A 22,300-nucleotide genomic window follows, 5' to 3' on the forward strand; every position below is an offset into this window, starting at 1 on the left:
AGCTGTGTCCTGGGAAACCATACAACTGAGTTCATTAGATTTATGCGCAATGTACGGAGGCTCTGGAATCAGGCCTTTCCAGGAACAGAGTGCATGGGCTTTATAACCCTATATTATTGCTGTCCTGGGCCTTTTTTATTTCCTTTGGTGCTCCTCAGCTGAATTTTGCGTAGCTGTGCCAGTTTGGGGGAGATGATACTGACTTTGGCCTCAGATATACTGAAATTGAGGGACCAGTGGGACAGTCCCATGGAGATGGGTTAAAATCAGTTAGAACTGTGCTAGCTGGCACCATAGCCACCACCCTCGCGTGGCTACTGAGCACTTGCAGTGTGGCTGGTCTGAATCGTGATGTGCTGCAAGTGTGAAATATACCTTAGGTTTCGAGGACTTAGCACAAACAAGAGTGTCAGATATCTTGTTAGTAACTTTTGTGTATTGATTACATGTTGATCCAAACATGATTCATTGATTACATGATAATGTCCAAAATGATAATATTTGGGATATACTGAGGTGCCAAATGTACTGTTAAAATTAATTTCACCTGTTTCTTTTTGACTCTTGAATGTGGCTATGAGAAAACTAAAAGTTACGTGTGTGATGATAAATGGGGCTCACATTATATTTGTCAGACAGCCCTGGATCAGAGATGACCAGTGTTAGATGCTGCAAGGATTGAGCTGGGAGTCAAACGTGTGGGGAGGAGGAGAGTTTGCTGACAGACCTCCAGGCCCTCTGCTCAGTGTTCCTTCTGTCACAAGCCGGGCTGGCATGCTGAGGCTGCTTTGTATCACACCCAAGGCTTAGTGGGGATGGAACTGGGAGTTGAGACTGGACTGAAAGGGGGACCTGTACATCCTAAACCTGGGCAGTGAACAGCCAGGCAGTGCTTTTGAAGCGAAGTTGGCCAGATGGAGTTGCATTTCATGAAAATCTGCATTCCTCACCCTGCCTGCAGTGTGGACAGGGGCTGGAGGCACGGCAGGAGGTGTGAAGGCATGGGCTGGCTGTGGCAGGACAGGTGCTGAACTTGGAAGTGGGCGACTCCTCCCTTGACCCTTCTGCTTGTCCAGGTCCCTCCAATCCTGCAAAAGTGAGCTGAAATTTCACCTTCTCCCAGAGGTCTTCCCTAGCCGTGGCAACTCTTGCTTCCCTAATTCCTGTCACATGTGTATGTTGTGCTACATCTTTTATTCTGCCGTGGCTGATAGATCCTGAACATCCACAGGGGAGAAGGCCTTTTGCAAATATCCATGTTGGAAAATACTATATAATTTCTCCTGTGAAATTTGGAGTCAGGGCAGTTAGCTGGAAACCAGTCTTGAAGCATGTAGAACTCAGAGGTGACCCTCAGAAGAATCATATGCCACCATCCTAAGCCTGTGGTGTCCCATTCTGGAGGGAGGGAGATATTCAGTCATCATATTCCAAGGGTCTGTGGCTCAGTCCCCCAATTGTTCTGTTAGTCTTGTCTCCCTAATTCAACTGTTGAGTCCTCAGCAGAGGTGTTCTTCTCTTCTTGGCCCTAGAAGCCTCTACCATCTACAGTGCTGCGTATATAGACAGAAGAATGAATGAATGGTGGAATGACTGTGGGCTCCATGAGGGCAGCAGGGATCTGACTGTTAGGACCAGCATTGTCTCATGGGCCCGTGCACATCGAAAGCATTTACAACATCGTTGTTGAGTTGGATGAGTGCAACGACGTGGACACCTTTATTTGAGGAGCACAGGGTGTCATTCAGTTGGGTTCTGTTAGCTGGGCTGTGCATAGAAGAAAGATCTCTTCACCCTGTTTACAGAATGAATCTTTATTGGAAGGTCAAGGGATTTTAAAGATGTTGGTGGAGGGTGTAAACCTGACAGAACGTGATAGATTGGGTTCATGTGCGTTGGGAAACCATCTTCAGTGTTCTCTTGTGAATGGTAAGTAGGAGACTCTCGAGTGGAAGGAAATAATGGTAACTGTACCTTTTCTCTCTCCTTTTCTTATTTTCATCTTTTAGATTCACCCAAACCACCAGTTGCTCCCAAGCCGAAGGCTGCCAGTCCCCTCACGCCAGTGACGGCACCCAAATTCCCCTCGTCACCCCGGCCTGAGAGTCTTCACAGTCCCAACTCCATGTCCAGGGGGCCGAAACCCCCCATCGCCCCGAAGCCCAGGCTGGCTACCCCCAGTGAGTGGAGGGCCAGCATCTACATGATCAACAGCTTGAACAAATGCAGCAATGGGAAGCTGCCCTGCGTAGACAGGGGGCTCTACGACGAGCACCGGTCCACCCCGGAATGCTCTGAGCCCGAGGCAGACGAGGATTACATCGTGGCCCCCGGGGCTCCCCCAGCAGAGGACGGACCCAGAGACGGGGACTCCGTGGAGAATGCAGTCACGGTGCCTCCGGAGGCCGGCGGTGGGGAGGAGTGCCAGGAGAGAGGCGAGGAGTGTGAGCAGGAAGGGGCGGCAGCTGCAGAGGACTGGGCAGCCCCGGCTGAAGCGGTGCTGGGTGAAGAGGACGATGGAGGCGTCACCCCCACTCCTGAGAACATGGAGGTGGAGGACTGTGCTTGTGCCCCGGGGGCAGAGGAGCAGAAGTTCACAAGTGAGGAGGAGGAGGAGCAGGTGGAAGAACACGGCGTGTACATCCTGGAGGACGGGGGTCCTGGGGATGGAGAGGCGGTCCTTCCAAGCGATACCATTCTAACTCACCTCGATGCAGAGGACCCAGCAGCTCGTGGTGAGGAGCCCGGGCCGCCTGTGACACCCGGGGAGTCAGAGGAGGACAGTGAGGAAGGCGGCACCAACACAGAACTGGAGGCACCAGACGAGTGTGTGGGCTCTGACGGGCCCGCTGAGCAGGACGCTGCCGATGGCGGCGAGGAGCCCCCAGAGAACGAGGGGTTGGCCCCCGGTGTCCCAGAGGCGGAGGCGGCCACAGACAGCCCTGACATCTCCCAGGAGGCGTGTGAAGATGCCCCAGGAGGTGGCGGCCAGGATGGTCAGGATGAGCCAGCTGACCCGAAAGAGAAAACTGACCCAGAAGAAACACCAGTGGTCACCCAGGAGGCGGGAGGGGACCCTCAAGAAGGTGAGGACCCTGTGCAGGATGAAGGAGCTGAGGAGAGCTGCCAGATCATTCCTTTCGAGAGGGACTGTGTGGACGACTTTGTGGCTCCACTCTCAGGACGGCCCTACGAGTTCTTCCCAAGCGAGAGCACCTCCTTCTGTAGCGACAGCTGCTCTCCTTACTCCGAGTCAGCGCAAAGCTTAGAGGCGGAGCAGGAGCCGCGGTCGGGGGAACGTGCGCAGCAGGACCCCGTGGCTGGGCCTGGATGTGGCCCGCGTGGCTCCCTGCAGGGCGGCGCCGGGGAGGGACCCTCTGTCCCTGAAGTGGTGGTCATGCCAGAGGAGGAGGATGCCGCGGACGACGCGCTCGCCAACCCCTATGAGATGGGAGCTGGCCTGGCGTGCGAGGCGGACCCTGGGGAGGGGGAGAAGCCCGAGGCACAGGCTGCCTCAGACACCGCGAGTGGCTGTGGATTGAAGGAAGAGGTGAGCTCTGATGCGGAGGGTGGCCTGGTCCCCATCGACAGGAAGAATGTCATCACGAGGGCCCGGCCCCACTCCGGGAAGATGGCTGGCTGTGTCCCAGAAACTGTCCCGGAAGAAACGGGACCGGAAGCTGGCTCATCAGCCATTGGCATTGGGGGTGCCACCAAGGAGGCGAGGAAGGCGGTCCTGTCACTGGAGGGGAAGCCGCTGGACGTCGGCAGGGCCTTGCCAGCAAAGCCCAGAGCCTTCACTCTGTACCCACGATCGTTCTCCGTGGAAGGCCGAGAGATCCCCGTGTCCCTGTGCCGGGAGCCCGAGGCGTGTGGCCTAGACGGCCACGGGATCAAGAGGAAGGACGACAACCTCTCTCTGCCCTGCATGATTGGCTCCTCTGGCAGCTTCTCTCAGAGGGGCCACCTCCCATCCAGCGGCACCTCCACCCCATCTTCCGTGGTGGACATCCCGCCCCCTTTTGACCTGGCCTGCATCACCAAGAAGCCCATCACGAAGAGCTCCCCCTCGCTCCTGGTGGAGAGTGAGCCCCCGGACAAGCACACCAAGAAGAAGAAGCCGTCCTTTAAGCGGTTCCTGGCACTGACGTTTAAGAAGAAGACGGAGAGCAAGGTGCACGTGGACGTCAACGTGTCTTCGTCCAGGTCCTCCTCAGAGTCCAGCTACCATGGGCCGGCCCGGCTCCTGGAGATGGACCGGAGGAGCCTCAGCAACTCCCCGCAGCTCAAAGCGAGGACCGGCAAGCTCCGGGCTTGCGACTCACCCTCCTCCCTCATCTTCTACAGGGACGGCAAGAGGAAGGGCGTCCCCTTCAGCAGGACGGTGTCCAGGGTGGAGTCCTTCGAGGACCGCTCCCGGCCTCCCTTTCTGCCCCTGCCCCTGACCAAGCCGCGCTCCATCTCGTTCCCCAACGCTGACACTTCGGACTATGAGAACATCCCGGCCATGAACTCGGACTATGAAAATATCCAGATTCCACCTCGGAGGCCCCCAAGGGCCGGGACGTTTACGAAGCTGTTTGAAGATCAGAGCAGAGCCCTGTCCACAGCAAACGAGAATGACGGCTACGTGGACATGAGCAGCTTCAACGCCTTCGAGAGCAAACAGCAGAGTGCAGACCAGGAGGCAGAAAGGTACCGTGAAATGACATTTCCTTTGCTGTTCGCCAGGTGTAACTATCCGAGAGGCAGGCTTAGGCGTAGGGGACAGAACGGACTTGCTTTTTAGCCTCAGGCTCTGTTTCTCTCTAGCTTTGTGACTTGGGGTGAGTGGCTTCAGTTACTTCATCTGGGAAATGGATTTGTGCTACCTCTAGGCAGAGTGTTTGAAAAGGTGAGAGTACCTAAGCTGTTTGAAAGTATTGGCTCAGATGCCAAATATAGTGCCCATGTGAGTGTATGTATTTCTGTTATTTCGGGTACATTTCTCACCTCCGAGGTAGATGGCTTTACTAGTCCCTTCTGGGAAAGTCACCAAAAGAGAAGGTTCTGGAATCTTGTCAAACTAAATATCTTTCACCATCAGGAAAATACCCTAAATTGAGACTGAGACCTTTTTATTGTGTCAATATGTACTCTGTTCAAAGGAACTAGAAAAGACAATTTATTTAAATTGTTTAAAGAGCTAAGGGTGCCCTGAGCTAAATTTCTGAATACAGGTCTTTAAGAGGTACGTCCAATCTGATTTTTTTTTTTTTGGACTCAGTCACCTTGGAAGTGAGCGTGAAACACTGCAATTACTGACAACGGTGGCGGTTTTCTGACCCCACCTTCCCGAGACTGACTGAATGTCCTATTGATCACCCCAGGTGGATAATTGCCAAATCTTGCTGTTTTTTATGCACCATGGATGCAACTTAAAGGCACTGCGATTCAGCCTCAACCATTTACATGCTTGGGGGCGCCTGATCTGAATTAATGAAAAGTCAGAATGCTGGTGATTTTAAAGGAAACCCTGATTCTTTCCCCTTGTGTGCAGTAACTCACCCCAGTCCGGTACAGCTGTTGTTGCTCGGAATTCCCAGGGGACCTGCAGTAATGAATAGATAAGAATGATTTGCAATTAGCATTAGCTCTCTCTGGAGTGTAGGCACTAGAAATGATTGTGTGGTTTATTCTCCTGAATTTTTCATGTGGTTCCCCACCTTGGCTCCATCTTCTCCCTGCCCCAAGTCTGGGTAAGGCTATGAATTGGTCCTTCCTAGGTTTGTTTGCCAGAGCAAAGGTAGACATCAGTGCCGCCGGAGGGATCCAGTTTAATTTGGAGAATGTAGGTGTGTGTGAACTTTAAGAAGGTGGGAGACGGAGAGCAGACAAGTTCATTGCGTTAATAGTTATCAGCGGGGTTTGACAAGACCCAACCCTAGCTGAACGCCTCCAGCACTAATGAAAATAGAACCAGGCTTTGAAACCATGAAATCTCCATGCTGGGAAGGACCTCAAAGAGCGTACGGTCAAACCTCCCGTGTCTAATAGGTCCCTCTCTTAACTGGGTCTGTGCTTGAATTCCTCAAGCCACAGGGAACTCACCACCTCCCAGAGGTGCCTCATCTGTTGCTAGGTACTCTGATTAAGTTTTTCTTTCTGCCTGAGGCAAAAGCTATCTCTGCCTAATGTCCCTATCCCACTGAGGCAGAAGCTATTCTCTCTGATATCCCTACCCCGCTCATGCTGGCTCTTTCCCCTCAAGCCAGGCAGCTGAGCTCATTTCCTCTTTTGTATGACTGTCCTTTGGAAATTGAAACCTGCTTCTGTTGAATCACAGAATTTCATAGCTGGAAGGGAACTTCAGCCAACATTTGGTCCTGTTACAGAGGAGGAAACTGAGGCACAGAGAGGGAAAGAGACTTGCCTAAAATCTCTAAGCAATTTAGTGGAGAAATCAGTGTCAGGACTCAGATTTCCTGACTCTTGGTTCAGGAATTTGTAGTGCATTATGCTGAAGGATGCCAGGTCTGGTTGTTCAGGCTGCCCACTGCACAACCCCAGGGTCCCACTCACCTTTTAGTCTAATATGGTGCCCCTGGGGTTGTACAGTGCACAGGCTACTTGGCCATATGCAAAGGCCTTGTTGCCTTGATCTGTGCTTAGTCCAAAAAACAAAAAAGCTCCCTTCATCCAAACTGTAATGACATTAAGGGAATAAAATACCCAAGAAAATGCTAATACTTACTGTATCCTGACTGCTTACTGTGCCAGGCACCGTGCTAGGTGCTTTCCCTGTATTATCTCACATTTGGTGCAACAGCCTAGGGACTTGGTCGAGTATCGTGACTCAACCGTCAGACTCTGAATTTCAAAAGCACTGTTGCCCCACTCTGAATTTATTTCCCTGAAGGCCAGACTGACTGGGATGAAACTCCCGTGCAGGAACCACATCCTCTTGGACATCAATCAGTGAGCAAAGCTTTCTTCCGCTTCCCTGCATGAAACAGATGGAAGCAGAGGGAGAGAGACATCCCCGCTCTGGGCGGGAACACGTCTGGGCAAGGGCGGCTTCAGACACACGAAATTGAGAGGCAGGGGGAACTGCCACGGGGTGAGGAGCCACTGCTTCTTCGCCTGAATAGGGGCTTTGAGAACCGAGCGGAGGGGTGCCGCTGACCTGAGACACGTGCCCAGGGGTGCTTGGGGTTGGACAGGACAGGACGAGAGGGTGGGAGACAGTTCCTTCCTCCTTCCGCTGCCTGTCCTGCCCCAGACCTTGCTTCAGTGTGAAGATCAGAGGCAGAAGCCAAAATAAATACTGACAGTCCTGAAAGAGCGTAGGACAGTGCTGCAGGACGTGCGGGTTCAGAGCCCACCCTGTCACTGAGTTGCTGTGGGCTCCTGGAGGAGGCTGGGCCCTGGTTGCTCCTCTGTAAAACGGTAGGATCGGAGCCCTTCTGTACTTCTCAACCACCTGCGCTGTCACTCACTGCTTTTCTTTAAATCAGTCCATGTTTTTTACTTAAAAAAATATTTAAAAAGGAAATTTTATGCCACTGTTGGGAAATGGAAAAGCAGTATTAGGTGTCATAAATAGAAGAAGGCAATTGTAAAAGTTGGATGCAAAGAGAAGTTAAAATAGCACGGGTAAAGTCTAGCTTGAGGTTGTTAGTTGCCAAGGCTGTGAGTGGGAGGTTGGTCCCTTTGTTAAACAGGGAGAGGTGTTAAAGGCATCCTGGCACCACACGGAGACTTTCTACTTGGCATAATCAGAAGGATTCAGGCAGATTGAAAAGGGATAACTCTCTCGTGGTGTGATTCAATGTTATTTAAATCCACGTCCTTTTTCCACTGACAGTGCCTCCCTTCAAGAAATGTTTTGAGGGCTTCCCTGGTGGTGCAGTGGTTGAGAGTCCGCCTGCCGATGCAGGGGACATGGGTTCGTGCCCTGGTCCAGGAAGATCCCACATGCCACAGAGCGGCTGGGCCCGTGAGCCATGGCCGCTGAGCCTGTGTGTCCGGAGCTGGGAGAGGCCACAACAGTGAGAGGCCCGCTTACTGCAAAAAAAAAAAAAAAAAAAAAAAAAAGAAATGTTTTGAGTATGTAATAGAATTCCGAGAGCCCTTAGAGATCCCTAAATCAGAGCAGCAGCTCCGGGTCTGATGGATGATTATAAAGTTTCTTCTATGCAGTTACTTCCTTTGAGATTTGTATACACAGATAATAGCATTTTCGAAGCTACAACAATATTCTTATTAACCATTTTCTATCTTGTAAAGTAAAAGTGTATTACACTGTTACCTATGTACAGTCCTCGCTCCCCCCCCCCCCCGTATGTAAAAGAAGTTTCGTTATCCTTTGGTTTAAAGTGTATCCCCAAAGCATTCTTTTTTTTCCTGAATTGACTCTCATACGCACAAAAAATGTTTTCAGTCCAACACTCATCCTTTTCAAACAGGGTGTTTTATGTCCTCAGTCAGGACTCTTGGTTGGGGAACCCAGTCTTTACTTCTGAATATCCCACAGGACCTCAGTATGTTGGTTATGCACTAGGAGCTTAATAAATGCATGTCGATGAGTTGGTGATTTTGTGCTTCACTGGGGGAAAGAACTATCATTTATTAAGTATACTCTGAAACACAGTTTGGGGTGCTTTGTATACGCTTATTAAATATCCATTTGATGCAAAACACCACACACTGGTTTGTCCTGAGTGTCTCATTTAAATCCCCATAACTGTAAGTTTGCTTTTTGCATGATGATGAGTCTCCTTTAATCACTCAATGTTACACCCCGACACAGATCCCTGAGGCCCCTTTTCCCCATTTCATCATGAAAACTTTCAAACTTACAGGAAAGTAGAAAGAGTTTAACAGTGAATGTCCATACGCCCACCTCCTAGGTTTTACGTTAACGTACTGCTGTGCTGGCTTTTTCTCATCCCTTTCCAGCGCCCTCTCCAACTCTTGATGCATATTGTTGCTGATGCATTTCTGGTGGCTTTTTATGTTTACAGATGAGGACGCGGCGGCCCAGGGAGAGCCTGTGAGAGCACGGTGGCTAAGCGTGCAGGCTCCTGCCAGGCTGCCTGGCTTTCATTCTGCCCTCCACCACTTACTGTGACTTAGCTCTCTGTGCCGCAGTTTCTTTACCTGTAAAAGGTGATGATAGTAGTACTGGCCTCTCAATGTCATTAAGACGAAATGAATTAATGCAGCACACAGTGAAATGTTCACTAGGCACTAGCTGTTATCAAGCGGCACGATCAAGGTCACACAGCAGTGGATGCAGGTGGGGAATTGGGTCCCTTTCACTGAGGGAGTATCTCTCTGCCTCTCTCTCATACGACTGCTCTGCGTGTGTTTGACTCAATGTTCAGGACCTCACGTCCATAAACCAGGACCAGGCGTGAACTCGTGAGCTTCGGTGGTGGCGTGTGGTGTCAGCACTGCCTCTGCCTTCTGCGTGAGATGGAGTTGGGGCTGCAGGCAACAGCCTAAGCAGCCTTGATTTGGACCCAGGACCAGGGCTTTTTTGATTCCGTAATCTCGCTAGCAGAGGTGCCTACTCTGTGACTCTGACTGTAGCTATTATTTCACTTGTAACTCACGATTAGTTAGGCACCTTAGGAATTTCCAGTTCCTATTTTCCAGATGAGAAAACTGAGGCCCAGGGGAGTGGTATAAACCATCCTCTGTCACACAGGTAGTAAATAGCCAAACCAAGGTTCAAACCCCAGTCTTTTTGCCTCTCGACCCAATGCTCTTTCCACGTCCTGTTTTCTTTGGTTGAAAAATGTCACGTTAGCTGGTGGTCTCCATCCAACAGCTGTGAAGTGTCTTTGCTTGCAGGAGTTAGGCTGGGGTAGCCTTGCTTGTTGGTCCAGAGGAGAAGCAGAAGGACACTCTCCTTTCTTTTCTCACGGCTGGTGGGTTTACTTCTCTCTTGGCAACTCATCAAGAAGACTGACAGCCTCTCCTGGGACTTGCTAATGAGGTGCTCAGATGTCTTTCCCTCCCTCAGGGCCTCGGCGGGGGGGACCCTGGCCCTCCTGTGGCCCCTTGTGCCCGAGGAGCAGCCAGGAGGAGCTCTGGGTTAGAGCATCTGTCTGTACTGCTCATTAGGGGAGCTTCAGACGATTCAGCCCTGAGCAGCAGTGCCTTCCAGAGAGAGCTGTGGATGGGCTGAGGCCTAGCATTTCAGGCTCTCCTCCAGAGCTGTTCCCTGTCGGAATGCAGCTCGAATTACATGCTTAGGAGTTTGTGGATTGGCCACGTGGTACAGTGCGAGATGAGGACCAGCAGTGGGAGCATCCAGGGGATTGAATATTTTGGCTCACCGATGACGACCATTCAAGAAATAAGTAACTCTGAATAGGAACTGTGCTGAGTGACGTGTGGGAGGAGGTGGAGAGGGGGACCCGGTACTGTCACCGGCCTCAGCGCACGTACAGTTGGGTGGTTGGAAGAGGACTTAGACCCAAGTCCCTGAAATGCAAGATCAGAGATGCTCAGAGCCCAAAGAGTAGGAGTCGAGAGGAGGGTGGGATAGCTTCGTGGAAAAGGGGACATTTGAACAGGCACGGAAGGAAAAGTAAGGCTTCCACATATGGAGGTAGAGGAAGGTATGAGCACAGACAGACACACGCGGCACTGTGGTTCTTAGCAGGTGAAGCTGCAGTGAAAATAATCTAACCTTAGTTCAGCGCGTCCTGCGATATCTTTATTCTGGAAAACAGTTCCCATCATCTGCAGACACGGAGACTGCGTCGGGGAGACTGGGTGGAAAGCCTTAAGTACTAAACTCACACCATCTTTTTCTCGTTCGTGGTCGGTGGTAGAACATTGCACTGGCTCAGCCGATTCCCTCACCGGCCAACCACTAAACATCGGCTGCTGTTCTTAGCACTGGAGGGTGATGGTCCCTGCCCTCAGGGTGTTTCCATCTGGCTGGGGAGAAAGGCAGACCGAGGTCCTTAGAACCTAGTGTAATAAAGGTCCTGTTAGAGGTCCCTCCAGACAGCTCTGAGGAGGGGCAGCGGGGAGCCCTCACTGTCTGGGGTATCCGCGGGTATTGCCAGAGGCACAGCAAGGTGTTCATGATGGAGACACACAGTCCGGGAAGAGCACAAGCCTGGGCAGGGGTCGGGGGTAAGAAAAGACCATGAAGTGTTCAGGCGGAGCTCAGTGTCCACGCCTGCGAGGTGAACTTGGGAAGGCAGCCTGGGGCCCAGCCGAGGAGTGCCTTGCATTTCTGCTCCATGAGCCTGTCCGATACCCCAGGGCAGCGGGGAGACCCTGGCTGGTTTTCATCAGGGCAGGGCCGTGGTGGGGATGCTGCATTGGACTGGACGCCTTGTTGGCAGGATAGAGAGTGGAGGGGATGAAGCAGCGGGAAGCAGGGACGTTAGCCAAGAGGCCATTGCGCCAGCCCCTGCAGAGGAAACGAAGACCCCGCGGGGCTGTGGCAGGGAGTGGGACGTGTGGTGTTGCGTCTCTAGAACGCACACAGCAGCCCGGTCCTCCAGCGTCAGTTCACTCCAGGGCTAGCTGTGTCTGCCTTTGCCTTTCTCTTCTTAATCTGTTGTTTATCTTTTACAGTCTGTCTGGTCCCAAATAGATGAGAGGCTGGCGCTGGTTTCCAATCAAAGGCATAGCAAGAAATAATAATTTAGTCCCTAAAATAAAAGTTAAAGGTTACAAGCCGAGTAACAAAGGTGGGGGAGGTAATTGTACGGACAATCCAGACCAAGGACAGCGGCTGCAATTAAAATTCTGAAATCCAGCACAGACTCTAGCATGAGGGCCCCTCCTTTACCTCCCTGGCCCCCGGCGTCTTTAGAATGCGGTAGATGTTTCAGTGAAGTGATTCCCTGAGACGGCGAAAGCTGACTTATTTTTTTACAACCATAGACAGTCCTGCAGCAACCAAAATATGCATCCTTGTAAAACAAAGGTGATTTACGGCCTCAGCTACACATCCTTGAGTGGGTATATGGCAGAGTTGCAACCAGGCCTCCTGCTGGCTGATTGCATTGGTGCTGAGAGCTGCGTCGCTGGGCTTTGGGCACAGCCCAGCAGTGGTGTTCCTTGGTATCTTTCTATCGGTCTGCAAGCCGGGAGCTTTCCTATTATTATTATGTTTTTGACAAATGAACTCATGCAGAGCTTTCATTAAGTTTCATTGAAAGGACCTGGAAATGCCATAAAAATTATTATAATCTCACAACCATCACGTTCCTAATGCGTGCGGCTGTGCTTCTTGTTGAAATTGACTGATGAGAATATTCAGTTTTTCATTTTCTGCCTTAAAATAAGACCGTCTGCAGCTGTTTCTTTTAGCAATAATTTTTAATTAAACGCAATAAAATTTACATGGAAGGACCCTAATGAGAAAATTGTGTCAGGAACACACTGATTGGAACATTTATTAGCGTGAGATTAAAGCTCCAGCTATTTTTTTTTTATCCTCGCAGAGCTATAATGCAGACGAAATCCTGATTAAGTGTTAATCACAATGTGGCTTTACCTTCATAAGGTCAGGGTTTCCCTCTGTGGGAGGTGTGAGAATAATTCTCACTAATAGCAGACAGCCTTATTGCATGCGTTCTTTGGTGAAATGTCAGCAGCTGGTCTCCTTGACCAGCTGAGCCCCAGAGGAGGCGTGGAGTCTTTGTGCCAGCCTGAGTGTAGATGGTGCTGACATCTGGGGCCTCAGTCTTCCAGCCCGTGGACTGGGGATAAGCGTACCATGCAGAGGACGCAGCCAGAGAGCAAAAGTCATCTCTGTAGTTCGTGCATTTCTTCACTGAATTCATATCAAGTGGGGTTATTCTTTTGTGAAAAAGAAGAAAAAAGAGCAGAGTGACAGAAAGTGACTGGTGGAAGGGACGGTTTAGACAGGGTGGTCAGGGAGGGCTTCTCTGAGGAGGTGACATGGAGTGAAACCTGAATGGTGATCAGGCCTCATCAGGGGGAAGGGCGTTCCAGGCAGAGGAACAGCAGGGACAAAGGCCCTGAGGCTGGAGGCCCTTGGGGGTTTGTGGAGAGGCCAGGAGTCCAGCATGGCTGGAGAGCAGAACGCCGTGGGGACAGTGACCAGGGACGGGTGGGCAGGGGCCTTTGTAAAAGATTTGGATTTTACTTTAACGAGACGCCATTGGAAGGAAGTGTTAGGATCCAAACTGTTGGAGTTATCTGAACTCTTTAAGACCTGTATGTTTACAGTCATCAGCAAATAATTTGAAAATGCAGCAAAGAATATTTGCTATTGAGAATGGTTCTGGGAGTATAAGGAGGCTTGAATTTGGGTCCCAGCTCTGCCCCAGGCTATGTGATTTTTGAGCATCTGGGTCTCAGGTCTCTCTCCCACCTGTGATCGCTCTGGACTGGCTTGGAGCCAGTGGTTCTGAGTCCCCATCTGAGTGCTCCTTACAGAAAATGGTGGTGGTCCAGGGAGCCGAGAGGACACGCGCCCAGCAGAGGGAGGCCGAGAGGTGATAAGGCTGGGAAAATTCCTGAAAAGGAATGTGCTCCATTTGGACTTGTGCTCCCTGCGTGAACTAATTTGATCTGTGAGCCATAGGGAGCTATTGAAGGTTTTAGCGTAAGGGAGTGTCATCAGCTAGTGCTCTAGCACATGTCAGCCATGAGGGGTGGAAAGGGGGAAGAGAAGCCCCATCAGTAAGGTGTCTAAATGTCAAGGGATCGAGGCATGATGACAGGCCTCGCTCTGCAGCCTCTGTAATGGGATGGCCCCCAGTCACGGCGACTGCACAGTCATCAGAGCAGAGTGACCCAGGGCTCTGGCTGCCTGCATCTCCCCAGCGTGGGGGTCTCAGGGTGCCTGACGGCGTGTAGGCAACACAGCTGACAGGACCAGAGAGGCAGCAGCAGGGCCGGAAGAGAATGAGGTCGAGTCCGGCCCTGCCCCATCCCATCTGAGCCTCAGTCTTCTCTTCTCACCGGTTCCGGGGGTATGATGGTCCCTTCATCACTGAGCTGTCCTGAGGAGTCAGAGATGATACTCGCACAAGGGCTTTCTCGGGTATTAAAAAATAATGCCATCAGCCTTGGCCTTTGCTGCTGGGAGCTGTGTGTACCACAGCTGATGAGGCTTTGCTGTGTGTTCACTAGTTGCCAGACACTGTCTCAGACCCTTTACATGTGTTAATTCAGTTAATCTGAAAATCCCACTTGCCACATAGATACTTTTTGAAAAAAAATCTACACTCAGCAGATGAGGAAACTAAGGTACAAAGAAGTTCAATAAGGGGCCCAAGGTCATACAGCTGGTCAGCAGCAGAGCCAGAATTTTAACCCAGGCAATTTCCAGCAACTGCTTTCAACTATGCTGTGAGGTTCCCTCTCACTTTGTGTGCCTCACTACGTTTAATTTGTTAGACGTCCCTTTGGCAGTAGTTATCCAATTTTACTTTTTTTAATAGAAGAGGAAACTGAGGTTCAGAGTGGTAACATGACTTGTAAGCCAGTAAGTGATGGAGCCAGGACGGAAAGGAAGGTATCTTTAGGTGTAAATTCTACCCTTTTTCTGATTCACCCGCTTTGAGAACTTCCCAACTGGAATCGACCCTCCAGATGTCAAAGGTGAGGACACACAATGGGGTATGAATCTTTAGAACGGAAATGTCCTTAGTGTAGGCATTCAGAATGGACAGTATAATGACTGTCCCCTTGCTTAGATCCACATGGCCAGGGGATGATGTAAAAACTATATATAAAGAGAGTAGTGCACACTGTTGCATTAGTAGCCAAAGGGATGATATTGTGTAGGAGGTTAACACTTCCTTAGATTGCCTGGCTGGGCTCAGGAAGAGCCACTGGGGAATTTATCATCCGTGCTCACAGTACTCCAGGTGAACAGGACAAAAAACTGATAATAATTTCTGAGTGATGAATTAATGTTTCATCAGGCTCCTTGAGAATGTCCCAAGACTGTCCGACCTCCCAGATATGAAGGCAGCCAACTCAGCTGTGTGCTGGGACTTCTGAGCTTGCAGCTGAGAATTGCAGTGTTTCCCTCTCTTGGAGAGGCCTCTGTCTTTGGCTGTTTTCATGTAAAACGAATGTCTTAGGGTTGAGATTGTTTTGGGGGATGATGTGGCTGGTCTCTATGTAAACAGACCCATTCTCTACATGCGTGGGGTTGATCTGGGGCCCTGAATAGGGCCCAAGAGAAGTTTCTCTAGGTCAGGGCACGATCCGAGAACTTGACATTTCAGGCTTGCTTGCATGATTTTAATAAAGAAGACAAGATACACACATATACGTACCCCCCCCCAAAAAAAACCTAACCAAACCAAAGCAGAATCTGCTCAGAGACCTTAAGGTCTGCTGTACTGTTAGGATGAGAGTTTCCTACACTTACAGAGGTGTCCAGCAGGGTTGTCCTGTGGGGTCGTGAGCCTTCATCATGGTCAGTAATTAAGCATCAGTGGAAAGGATACAGGAATTGATCATGACTTAACAGAGGCCAGGAAATCTGAACTCTGGGGGTCATTTTTGGCTGGGCAGGTCGAGTCCCAAGGAAGCAGCTCCTAAAAGGTGTCCAGGCCCCGGAGCTGGAGAGGCCCCAGAAGACTATAGGAAGACTCAATAGCAGCTCTGAGCCTGGTTCCGGAAGGCACCTCCTGTTACGGACAAACATGTTTTTCATGTCCCCCGTCCACTGCATCCGAACCCTCTGAAATGCTGAAGAGGCAGTGCGTGGGGGGTGGTAGCCCTTGGGGTATGGCCTGCCTCAGGGGAAGGCAAAAGGCCCCTCTTGGAGTCAAGGGCCCAGCTGCATTGAAGCAGATGGGAAGGTTGGTTATTTGGTGCCCCTTGGGGGGGCTCCCTCACACACTTCATCTCAGTGGTTTTCAAACTTTCTGTTGCAGCAGGATCCTTTTTTAAATGAAATCTTACTCGGAACCCCAGCATAGAAGGCAAAGCTTTATTATTATAATTCTCCTTCACAAGTTCAGAATTTTTAATACTTCATAGGAAGTTAGTTAACAAGATTGTCATAATGAATAGAAATCTTGGAAATTGGGAATTATGGATTACAGTGCTGCTCTTATGGCCTAATGAGGGGTGTTGTTTGTGCAAAGTGGCGTGTCATGGGTGTAGAATGTGTTTTCTAGGGCAGATGGCTGGGTTCAAATCCCTAATCGACGAGCTACTAGCTGCGTATCCTTGGGCAAATTAGTTAACCTCTCTGTGCTTTAGCGGCCTCATCTGTAAAAGAAGGGAAGGTGGTACTGCCTACCTCAGGTGATTGTCTCAAGGTTTGAGTAAGTTAACACTTGCAAAGACTTTAGCTGGAGCCTGGTCCTTGGAAGTCCTCAGTGCACTCCAGCTGTTGATACTCTAGCAGTGTCTGTACCCATGAAATTCCAAGCAGATATTTGTGAATCCTTGCCAAAAAGGGCTTAGAGTTTCTGAGCAATGCAGTTTGAAAACCCCACCTCATCCCAGATACTCTGCGCAGGCTTCTTTTAGTAAGTGCTATCTGTTAAATATACATAGTTATAAGTCATATTCACTGAGAATTTGATCAGTGGTTTACAGACCCCTGTGCAGGGGAGGTGGAGAAATGGTGGTTTCTGCCCACCTTTCAAAAGCAGGGCTTTTGTTTTGTTGAAGGGAAGGTGTAGCAGTTTGAGAAGCAGTTTAGGGGTAAATAACTATGGGATCATAAACTCCTAGATTATAATAACCCCCTCACCATCTGGTTTACAAGAATGGAAATGAAATTAATGATATGAGTGGGGAAAGGAGGCAATCCCCAGTGGGTTCCACTGTCTGCCAATACTTCACATACCTCTGTGCGCCCCACTGCTTTATACACATTATCTCATTGATTATTGGCCCCATTTTACAGGTGAGAAAACTGAGGTGCCCAGACATCATGTGGCAGAGGAGACAAACAGACAGGGCCTGAGAATGCAGAGCACAGAGCTAGGACCCACAGGGTGGGCACACGGAGGGGTCCCAGCTCCACTGAGCAGTGCTTGCTCCTGGCAAGAGTTGCGCCCACGTTAGGAGACTGATTCGCCCTCACCGTGGGTGTGTGCAGAGGGGCTGGATGAGCCCCTGCCAGAGAGGCTGTCCTGTGGATTCCTTTTGTAGGTCAGAAAGCTGGACGTTCAGAAAGTCATGAAACCTCGATGTGGCAGCCACATACGTGTGCACTGCGCTTTACAGTTGACAAAGCTTTTCCATGCCTGTTAGCTCCATCGATTCTCCCAACAACCTCTCTCTGGAGTAGGCAAGACACCGATTAAAAGCAAAATTTAAGCAAAGACCTGAAGGAGGACAGAAGGTAGTCAGGCAGAGTTGTTTTCTTTGAGGGGCTTGCGGTTAGCTATTTTCCTGGAATGTTTCCCAGTGTCCTCGACTGAAAAATGGGGACAGTAGAGTGACAGGTATCTGATGGTTAAGAGTAACCCACACCAAGTGCTTGTTGCAGGGCCTGGCATGAAGTTGGTTCTCAGTGAATGTAATTATGGTTATTATTATGATTGTACTGAATACGAAGAAGGGATCTGAGGAAAGGCAGGAGGAGAAGGTCCCTGTAAGACCGAGGGTTTGGAAAATGCCAGGGAAGAGCAGAAAAGGAGCTGGGGGCTGGAAGAGTATTGTACAAGGTCACGTAGCTGGCAAGTGGAAGAGCCCAGCCGTAGGGCTCAGGGGTACCTGCTGCAAAGCCGGTGGCCACGTGTTCCGTAATGAATTGAGCTGAGCAAGGCTGGTCCCGGGATGGACCCAGGACAGTCAGGGTCAGGTCCTGGGCGCACCTGGAGCTGCTCTGGGTGATGACAGGAGGAAGGAGGTGGTGTCACGGGCTAGGGATTGTTCTGGGCCCGCACTCCCCTCCCGGGAAGCTCCTTGCAGACGCTACATCTGGTTTCCGGGGAGGTCCCTAGTCCAAACCCAAGTTTCCTTGCCAGAGGTCAAGGCTGGGTTTAGAGCCATGGAGTGAGTCAGTGGCTTAGCAGAGACTAGAATTTAGGCAGCTGCTCAGCCTCTGGGATAAGGAGCCCCTTCCTCTCCAAACCCAGTCTCAGACCCCAGGAGGTCCCGAGGTCTCATCCAGGGCCGACCAGCAGCACCGTGCTGAAGAGACGTTTGTGTGTTGCAGCCTTTGCCCCAATTTCTGGTCTTTCGTTTACCCTCCCCTGTTCCCAGCGTTGGGGAGGGAGGTCCGGGATACCACCTGGCTTTACAGAGGGGGAAGCCGAGGCCCAGAGAGGGGGCTTTGGGTCCTCCATTCCTCCTTCCACTGGATCAGCTGCCACCCGCGTAAATGCATAAGGTAATGATGGAAAGGAGGACAGGGAGGGCGTGGAGGAAGGGCATGACGCTATGATGAGGGAATTTCAGACCCTGTATTACGTGCTTGGAGCAGATTCTGGAACAGAAAGCCTTCTTGGTGTTCCCCAAACCCCAGCAGGTAAGCACTGCCCTCCGTCCCTCCCCTCCCCAGGGCTGGTCACTTTCTCTGCTGTGCCTCTTTGTAGAGTCTGCCCTCCTGTGTTGACTATGGAACTGTCTCCTTTACTAGACTGTGGGCCCCTCCAGGGCATCACCACCGCAGCTCATCTCTGTGTCCCTGGCACTTGGCATAGAGCTTGGTACCCAGATGATGCTCAATAAGTATGTTAAATAAAGGGATGTCTTCTGGAGGCTGAAGGACACTGTTATCTCCGAGGGACACCACCAGATCCGACTTCCCACAGATTCTTCCTGAGCCCCGTCAGTGCCCTGGGTGCTGGGACAACGGGAGAGACAAGGCTGGCTGACAGTCAGCTTGGGGACTCAGACAGGAAATGCCTGACTGCGCAGTTAATTACTTAAATTCAACTGTTCTGAGTGCTCCAAAGAAGTGCAGGCAATTCTGAGAGCCTCTGACAGGTGCCCTGATCTATTTGTGGCTGGAGAAGGCCTCTGAGAAAATGAGACTGGGGCTTATGAGTCCTGAACTCTGATGAGGAATTAACTTGATAGAGGAAGTTGATAGAGGGAGAGGGTCGGGGAGGATCCTGTGAGGAAGGTCATATTGCCCGTTTTACAGATGAGAAAACTGTGGCTCAGAGCAGGAACCTTACTTGCCTAAGGCCACAGGGGTATCAAGAGGAGAAGCTGGGGTTTGCATGCAGGTCCGTCTAACTCCAGAGCCCTTACCCTTTCTCCTGCTGGCTCTGCTCTGAATGAGGATGCTCCAGCTGGCCGTGGTGACGTCACAGTGTGCTGGACCAAAGCCCTCACTTCCCACGGGAAGGCTGGCCTGTGCACACTCACTGCTCTCCTCCCTTCCCGCACCTGGGAACTCACCACCCCCCGGCCCCGCCGCTGGCTCCTTCCTTTTCTCATTTGCTCTGCATCTCATCTGTCTTGGCATCACCTGTGTGATCCAGGTCTCTGTTCCCTCCATTGTACGATGAGAGGATCAGGTAACCAACTTTCTCAGGCTCCTGAGTCTGGGATTTTACTACATATAATTTTTTTAATTAATTTATTTATTTATTTATTTTTGGCTGCGTTGGGTCTTCGTTGCTGCGCACGGGCTTTCTCTAGTTGCAGCGAGTGGGGGCTACTCTTCGTTGCGGTGCGTGGGCTTCTCATTGCGGTGGCTTCTTTTGTTGCGGACCATGGGCTCTAGGCGTACGGGCTTCAGTAGTTGTGGCACATGGGCTCAGTAGTTGTGGCTGATGGGCTCTAGAGCACAGGCTCAGTAGTTGTGGTTCACGGGCTTAGTTGCTCCGCGGCATGTGGGATCTTTCCCGACCAGGGCATGACCCTGTGTCCCCTGCATTGGCAGGCGGATTCTTAACCACCGCACCACCAGGGAAGTCCCTAGTACATGTAATTCTGACGTTAGGAAACATTTGTGAGCCTCACGTGTGGAGAGAAATATTCATCAATTTAAGGAGCATACACTGGGCATCTACTACATGCCAGCCCCTGCAGTATTGGGAGCTGGGGGTCACAGGTGCAGCTTCGACTATGGTCTCAGGGTGAGGGGGGGAGCGGGATGCAGATGCATAAACAGCTGACTGAATGCGATTATAAGTGCAGTAGGAAAATCAACAATGTTCTGGCAGCACAGAAGGAGCAGCCAAGTGCATTGAAGAAAAGGCTTCCCTGAGGAGTTTGCAGGGTTCAAATTGGGCATTTGAGCTGGGCTTGAAGAGTAAGCGTTTGCAAGGTGAGGAAGTGTGGGAAGGGCATTCCAAAGAAGGCACGGCATGTGCAAAGGCACACAGTCAGAAAGGGCCTGGAGTGTCCAAGGACAGGACACGGGCACGGTGGCCAGACTGTCTGCGGCAGGGAGTGACTGAAAGCTTGAGGTTCTAAAGGGCAGCAGGTAGACGCAGAGGCTTAGTGCAGGTTGGGGGTGGGTGGGTCTCCCAGCCTGGGCTCTCCCTGCCCTGACTGCCTTCATCACACCATCCCTGCCTTTTCCAGCCTCCATTGAAATCACCTGGGATTATATGAGACTCTCCTCCCCCTGCAGTTGGAGCAGGGAAGGGGATAGATGTAACAATGTCTTTTTGAGGCTGGGTCTGCCTCCCAGTTATCCCTGGAGGGGCCACTACTCGGCTCATAAGGGCTTCATTCTCAAGTTGCTTCCAATCCATGGTGCCCTGGAGACAGGCATGAATTAGTGTCCTTTGAATAGGCCAATTAGAGCTAATCACTGTGGGAAAAAATATATTTAGGTGGTTTTCCCCTGAGGACTAGCCTTCTCTAGATTGTGGCTTTTCAGAATCCTGGTCTCTGAGACGACCTCTGCCCTGTCCCATCCCTGTCTCTTTGACCTGAGGAGCAGGTGGGTCTTGTATAAATGAAGTCCAGCCTGGGTGGACTCTCCTCCCACAGAGATGGAGGCAGGCTGGGACTACTTGTGGGCTGTCTGTGAATCATCACGTCGGAAGTGGTTGATCATGGTTATTCACAAAGTTGCTCACATGGTCACAGTTTGGTCTGGGACATAGAGTCCTGCATCTCTCCCTCTGAGAACCAGAGCCAGCCTAGGATATCTGGGCTCTTTGGCTCTCTGCCTCTTGCTGTGTAACCATTTGTTGCTTTCTGCTCTCTGGACCTCAGTTTCCCTGTTTGCAAAAATGAAGGTTATGGCGAAGGGCCTTCTGAGATGACATATATAGTTTTCTATTTCTAACTGCCATCACAGTTTACCACACATCTGTTGGCTTAAAACAATGCCCATTTTTTAAATCTCACAGTTCTGTAGGTCAGAAGTCTAGTAGACTGGGCTGGGTACTCCGCTTAGTGTCTCACAAGGCCAAAACCAAGGTGTCAGCTGCCCTGGGCTTTTATTTGGAGGCTGTGGGAGAGAATTTACTTCCAGGGGCACTCAGGTTGTTGGCTGACCTCAGATCCACATAGGACCGAGGTCCCTACTCCCTGCTGGCTGTCGGCTGGGGCTTGTTTTTGCTCCTGGAGGTGGCCTGCATTCTTTCTCATGCTTTCCATGGAGCCCCCTCCAGCAACAGTGGGTTGACCCTTTCTCATACTTTGGATCTCTGACTCCAGCACAGAAAGTTTTCTGCTTTAAGGATTGCTGTGATTAGATTGGGCCAGCCAGATAACCCAGGATAATTTCCCTATTAAAATGCCTGTAATCTTAAATACATCTGCAAAGTCTCTTTTGCCATGTAATGCAAAATATCCATAGGTCCCAGGATTAGGAGTTGGACATTTTTTTGAGGGCCATTATTCTGCCTATGACAGTCCACCCTCTGACCCCCAAAGATTTGTGTCCATCCCAAATGCAAAGTTCACTCCATCCCAAGGCCCCCAAAGATCTCATCCCATGACAGCATCAGCTCAGCAAACCTCATCAGCTCAGAAATCCCAGACCTCATCATCTAAATCCTCTCACTGGGTGTGGGTGAGGCTCTGGGTATCATCCATCCTGGGGAATAATTCCTCTCCATTTGTGAACTTAGGAAACTAAAGAAGTAATCTGCTCCCTTAAAACCATGATGGGACCAGTTATAGATACTCCTGTTCAAACAGGGAGAAAATGGAAAATGGAATCGTATGACATTCCAGGGAACCTCATATCCGTCTCCGAAAACTATGGGGAAAAACACAACAGCACCAGCCTCCCAGACCCACACCCTCACTTCTGCAGTGGCTGACTATATTTTGGCCCTGTCTTCAGGATGTTGGGAGAATACATTTGCACAGCTTGGTGTCAGTTGGTTAGAAGCAATAGGGAATTTAGTTGAAATACAGCAAAAAGGATTTAGGTAGGACTTGAGTGATGTTTGATACGAGA

The 22,300-nt window shown here is 50.7% G+C and overlaps 1 protein-coding gene across 2 annotated transcripts in view; it reads left to right on the forward strand.

Annotated features, from left to right (window-relative positions):
- Window positions 1-22,300, forward strand: part of FGD5 (FYVE, RhoGEF and PH domain containing 5) — a 115,808-nt gene that overhangs the window by 6,333 nt on the left and 87,175 nt on the right. For both annotated transcript variants that reach the window (XM_082637131.1, XM_082637132.1), the window contains exon 2: window positions 2,010-4,695. In XM_082637131.1, coding sequence (XP_082493257.1) covers window positions 2,010-4,695 — 2,686 coding nt within the window. The remainder of the gene's footprint in view (window positions 1-2,009; window positions 4,696-22,300) is intronic.

The sequence above is a fragment of the Mesoplodon mirus genome, assembly GCF_964341445.2.
Source record: "Mesoplodon mirus genome assembly, chromosome: 12".
NCBI classification, from domain to species: Eukaryota; Metazoa; Chordata; class Mammalia; order Artiodactyla; family Ziphiidae; genus Mesoplodon; species Mesoplodon mirus.